Genomic DNA, 5,996 nt, shown 5'->3' with positions numbered 1-5,996 from the left:
TCTTTCCAATTTTATTTCGGAAATACTTACTTACCTTCCAGTATCTTACTTAAGGGAAGTAACATTGATTTAAAACTTTGATACTGATTTATTTTGATTCGTATCAGTAAAAATTATAATTTTTTCGACTTTGTGTGATGATTATGAGTGTTCGGGTATTTCTGGACCGAAAAGAAATCAAACGCGCAAACTTAATTTTTGGATTCGTCCGCCGTTTATTTCTCGATTGTCGAAAGTGAACTAACTGCGCAGCTGCCGGGACCCGGCTTTATCTACCTTCTTCGTCGTCATTCCATACGCGGGTGCGTATGTGTTGGTGTTGTCGGTTCGATATGCACGGTACCGCTGTCAAGTGATAATTTCGGTTCGCTATAATTTGGTCGTCCGTAAATGCCTCAACATACTCCCCAGGGTGGAAGGAGGCAACCTTCCAAAAAATCAAACGTTCTGGGACCCAGTCTTGATGGTTGTGTGTAGTGTCACCAAATTGTCCTGGATTGGCAACATACACAATCTCGAAATCGATCGTCGAATTATGCCGTCTTGGGTCAGGATGTCAGCAACTCGTACTATACCGTCCGATCCTGGGAAGGTTTCGACTATTCGGCCAAGGATCCACCTTTGGGGTGGAAGATTCTCGTCGCGAACCACAACTACCTGTCCAGGTTCGATGTTCTTCGCTTGATCAAGTTTGGTTCGGTTCTGCAGTTGGGTCAAGTAGTTGATGTGCCATCGCTGCCAGAAGTGTCGAACAAGTCACGACACGTGATGCCACCTTTTCAGCAGGGATGTCTTCGTCTTCTCGAAATCGGGCTCTGGTAGGTCCTTCAATGGTCGGAAGATCAGGAAATGACCCGGGGTGAGAACGGTCAGGTCACCCGGATCGGTTGATTGAGGACACAATGGGCGCGAGTTGAGGGCCCCCTCGATCCGCGCCAGCACCGTCGACATCTCTTCGTAGGTTAGCACTGCGTTGCCCAACACTGCTCGTAGGTGCGTTTTCATAGATTTTACACCAGACTCCCAGCTGCCACCAAAGTTAGGAGAGTAAGGTGGCTGGAGGTGCCAAGAGATGCCCTCTTCGCTGCAGTAGTTGACCAGGGATTGTTGGTGCTGTTCGTCGCAAAACAACTTTCGCAGCTCTGCGAGGATTCGCTTCGCCCCTAAAAAATTCCGACCGTTATCTGAATATATATGAGCACAATTACCTCGTCGTCCGACAAATCTTTGAAGAGCCCCAATAAACGCCTCGGATGTCAGGTCCCCGACCAGCTCTAAGTGGATCGCCCGAGTCACCATGCAAATAAACACAGCGATGTAGCCCTTGTACGTGACCGTCGATCTTCGGTTTCGTTGCTGTAAACTCACAGGCCCTGCGAAGTCTACTCCGGTGTTGTAGAAAGGATAATTTTGCTCGACTCGACAAACAGGAAGCTCGCCAACAGGTTGACTCAAAATTTTCGGGTTTCGTCTGAAGCACTTGGTACATTGGCGAATCACCTTCTTCACAATGTTTTGCCCTCGTACAATCCAGAACTTTTGGCGTAGAGCTTCGATGGTAAGACGAGGTCCTGCGTGGAGGTACTTGATGTGATACGATCGTATCAAAGCTACCGTGAACGGATGGCCTGCCGGGAGGATCATTTGGTTCTTCATGTCCTCGGGAATCTGCGCCTTTTGAAGTCGTCCACGAACTCGCATCACACCGTCGTCGTCGAGATAAGGTCCGAGAGTTAGCAGATGACTGTCTCGGGGAATTGACTTGCCGTTGCGAAGTTTTTCGATGACGTCAGAGAAAACTTCTTCTTGAACTAGCTTCACCAATTTTACCAAAGCATCGTTGAGTTCCAGCACGTGATACACATTCGTCCGAAATGTGCAGGGTTGTTTCGGCTTTTTTCTGATGAATCGCAGCATCTGGACCATCGTGCGTAGCATCGATTCGAAGCTGCCAATATTTTCGAAGATGCTGAACCGCTCGTTGACCACGCTTACCAGTGCCTTCAGTTCTGGGATGTCCTCGATTTCGATGTTTGGCTTGTCGTCAGATAACCATGTTGCCTCGATGTTCTGCAGGAAGCACGGCCCGTGCCACCATTTATCGAAGTCAACAATCTCGTTCGGCATGAGTCCTCGTGACAGGGCATCGGCTGGGTTCTCCTTCGTGCCAATGTGCCGCCACAAAGCTGGACTGGTCGTTTTTTGGATGTAATCTACTCGGTTAGAAACATATGTTTTGAGCTTAGTAGATGGTGTTTGGATCCAAGTTAATACTACCATGGAATCACTCCAAAGAATTATTTGGTCAAAGGTAATTTCAAAAGATCGTTTCACATTTTCAATGATTTGAGCTAAAACATAAGCGCCGCATAACTCGAGTCTTGGAATAGTTAACTGTTCCTCCTCTGTTTTACGAATTGGAGCTATACGCGATTTTGAGCAAAGGAGCTGAACCGACACTTTATCTTCGCAATCGACCGATCTTACGTACGCGCAGGCTCCGTAGCCCGATTTCGAAGCGTCGGAGAAGCCATGTAGTTCAATGGACTTCAATTGGTTATTAGGGAGCACACACCTTGGGACTTTGATTTGGTCTACTAGTTGGATTTGAGAGCGAAATTTTAGCCACTTGTTTTTCAACCCTTCGTCTACAACGTCGTCCCAGCCATATCCGCTTTTCCATGCCTCCTGAACAATCAACTTGGCTGTCAGAATCACAGGACCGATCAGTCCGATCGGGTCATACAGCTTTGCCACATCTGACAGAATTTCACGCTTCGTACATCCGCAAGTCTTGAATTCGATGGATGAGAAATCAAGGACAAAGAGATCAGTGTTAGGCTGCCAGGTTAGCCCAAGTGTCTTTGTTGATTTGTCGTTCGAGAAAATTACCTTTTGTTCTTGATTTTCGCTGGGAACAGCATCCAAGATTTTGCTGTCGTTGGAGCACCATTTATGCAGAACCATCCCTCCGGAGCAACACATTTTGATTAGTTCAGTTTGCAGAGTCCTTGCTTCGTCCGTGCTGTCCGCACCGGTCAATGCATCGTCCATATAGAAGTCAGTAGTACCACGAGCCGCAGCATAAGGGAAACGATCTTTCTCATCTTGGCAGAGTTGTAGAAGACATCTAGTAGCGCTGAAGGGAGCACAGGCCGTGCCGTACGTGAGGGTTGTCAACTGATACACAGATATTTCACTATCAGGACTCGATCGCCACAGAATTTTTTGGAACCGTTGATCATCTTGGTGCATCTTTATCATTCGGTACATTTTTGAAATATCAGCTGACATAGCGACTCGATGTTTTCGAAACCTCAAAATAATATCTGCCGAATTCTGTTGAATGGTTGGGCCGACCAAAAGCTTATCGTTCAGGGACTGACCGTTCGAAGTTTTTGAGGACGCATTGAAAACGACACGTAATTTGGTGGTGCTACTAGATGGTCGGAGGACAGGGTGGTGGGGAAGGAAGTACTGGTCTGGACCGTCAACCACTGTATCGATAGTTCCGATTTTTATCATATGGCCCATGGATAAATATTCGGCCATAAACGCTTTGTAGTCATCATACAATGTGGGGTTCTTGAGTAAGCGATATTCCATAGCAAGAAATCTTTGGTGAGCTAGATTTAGAGAATTGCCCAATGTAGCTCCCTTTCGAAACGGTAGTCTAGTCATATATGTACCATCAGCTGTTCTTTCGACCGTGTCACAAAAATGAGTTTCGGCTAATGCTTCCTCAGAGACTGTTTCTGATGGTTGGAGTTCCTCAACTTCCCAAAATCTTTTAAGTTTCTCATGCAACTCTTCATTTGTCATCACGTTGCAGAAACAATCATCAGTTTCGGTAAACTCGCCCTGTCGCTCAATTATTCCACCAACTACCAAGCCGAACTTGGTTTCACGGAACGAAAACTTTCCATCCATAAACTCTTGCCTTCCAGAAAATATTTCCCAGTACAATTCCATACCGAGAAGCATATCGATTCGCCCGGGTATGTTGAAAGAGGGATCAGAGGGGATCACACCGTCAGGTAATTTCCAAGAAGACGTTTCAAAGGGTTGTAGAGGAAGATTCGCAGTGACGTTGTCTGCTTCAAGGAACTCGATAAATCTTGCGTAGTCACAGTGCCTGGACATAACAAAGGCTCGCACAATACGACGAATTTTTGAATGTTGGTGACACACTCCACTTAGTTCCATGTTAGTTGATCTAGACTTCAAGCTCAGCTTTTTGGCGCAGTCTTTAGTGATGATGTTGGCCATAGATGCACCATCTAACAAGGCACGACAGTCAAACCGTTCGCCGTAAGAATTTTCAATCACGACGGTTGCAGTGTAAAGCAAAACCTGTTTGGATGTCACGGTTGCATGAGTCAATGAGGGGTTGGACGACGAGTTCTGGGTACTCTGAACTGAACGATTTGTTTGACCAGACGAGGTTGGGGCAGACCGGTAATTTTGACCATCAGGATTAGGAGGTTTCGGCTGATTATCGCGACCACGAGAGTTGGAATCATATTTCATATCGGGTTTCGGTTGGGAGAATTCAAGGTGCAGCAATGTGTGATGTCTGTCTGAGCATCGACGACAAGAGGAGCTAGGGCAGTCCGCCAAAAAATGCTTATTGCTCAGACAGTTGATGCACAAACGAAGTTCTTTCACCTTGCGTATACGTTCAGGGACGGAAAAGCCTCGAAACTTAAAACATTCGCTCAAAAAATGACTTCCACTGCAAAGAAAACATTTGTTCCGCTTTGGTTCTAGGCTCATAGCAGCATTTGACACAGGACCACGAGATGTATGCCGCAACCTTTGCGCCTGCGAGACTTGGGGACGAGGATTTCTTTCACCAGCTAACGCCTTTCTACACTCAAGACTTTCCAAAATTCTGCACCTGTCTTGGAGGAATGTAATTAAAGCTGTCCAGCTGGGGTAAGTCGAGTCTGTTTGTTGCATCTCAAAGGCCTTACGAGTTTCACGATCCAAACGACTGGTTACCAGGTGAACCAAAAAGACATCCGACGTTTTATCAAGGGAGAAGCCTAAAGCAGCAAGGGCTCGAATATGCTTCAGCACTCCATTCAAAAGCTCGCGCAGTGCCAAGGAGGATTCGTAATCAATCGATCTGATGCGGAATAATTGAAAGGGATTGAAAGGACTCTTCTTTTGACTCAATGGCACGCGCCTCATCGCGGAGGGACGAACGGAGATAGTACAGCCTTTGAAAATCGTTTAAATGATCGTTGCGTTTAATCAAACTGGTGAACTGGTCCTTGAAGTAAAGCCAGTTCTCGCAATTACCGTCGAAAAGTGGAAGGGGAATTTCAGGCAATTTTATTGTGCTTTTATTGGGGGTTTCGGAAGAAGAAGGAACAATAAGTGGCTTTTTTTCATCTTCTTTATAGTGCAAAAGCTTCTTCTTAACTTGAATTCGCACTTCACGAACAATATCGTGGATGGTTTCACCTTGCATCTCAATATCTGGCACTTCTTCTTCTTTAATTAGACCAAAAAGTTTCAATTGATCGGACCGAAAATTGTCGTAGAGTTCAATAGAAGATTCAAGAATGTCTTCCAAGCGAATTTTTTCACCGGTCGCCACATCGAAATTTTCAACGACCAAAAGCATCTTTTTCAATTGCGTTTCGATGGAGGAGAGGGACCGCGTAAGAGAGGTAACTTGTTGCTTGGTAGAGGAACTCATTTTGACCGATCAATTGCTCACGACTTTGCTCAAAATTTGACCGAAATTTTTCGAATTACGATACGATTTACTCAACCGACGCGATCCGCGAAACGAACGTAGCTCAACAATTGCTCGAGATGCTATTTATTTAATTTGGGGGGAAAATGCTCAAATTGAAACGATCTTACCTTGTGGCGCTCGTCCAGCAAGACGCTTTACTCGACAGCGAACAAAGGCTGGAGTTAGAAAATGGCGTCCTTCCAATTGTTTCGCTTCAATTGTTAGCGATAGCGTCCTCCTTTTG

The 5,996-nt window shown here is 45.8% G+C and overlaps 1 protein-coding gene across 1 annotated transcript; it reads right to left on the bottom strand.

Moving 5' to 3' along the window:
- Positions 1-240: 240 nt before the first annotated feature.
- On the bottom strand, positions 241-5,710 carry LOC129741925 (uncharacterized). Its single transcript, XM_055733739.1, has 5 exons — positions 5,178-5,710; positions 1,209-5,131; positions 766-1,142; positions 445-702; positions 241-345 (listed from the first exon to the last, which is right to left on the bottom strand). The coding sequence occupies exons 1-5, from the start codon at positions 5,708-5,710 to the stop codon at positions 241-243; spliced, it is 5,196 nt and encodes a 1,731-aa protein (XP_055589714.1).
- Between the last annotated feature and the right edge of the window lie 286 nt (positions 5,711-5,996).

This window comes from Uranotaenia lowii, chromosome 2 (genome assembly GCF_029784155.1).
Source record: "Uranotaenia lowii strain MFRU-FL chromosome 2, ASM2978415v1, whole genome shotgun sequence".
NCBI lineage: Eukaryota > Metazoa > Arthropoda > Insecta > Diptera > Culicidae > Uranotaenia > Uranotaenia lowii.
This window is presented reverse-complemented; position numbering and strand designations above follow the sequence as displayed.

Bases quoted from the DNA above. Each gene is read 5' to 3' on its own strand.
- LOC129741925 (XM_055733739.1), bottom strand. From the start codon at position 5,710: ATGAGTTCCTCTACCAAGCAACAAGTTACCTCTCTTACGCGGTCCCTC. The intron at 5,132-5,177 runs GTCAAAAGAAGA...ATTCCGCATCAG, and splicing joins GATGAGGCGCGTGCCATTGA to ATCGATTGATTACGAATCCT. The intron at 703-765 runs GTGTCGTGACTT...ACCCAACTGCAG, and splicing joins TGCTGAAAAGGTGGCATCAC to AACCGAACCAAACTTGATCA.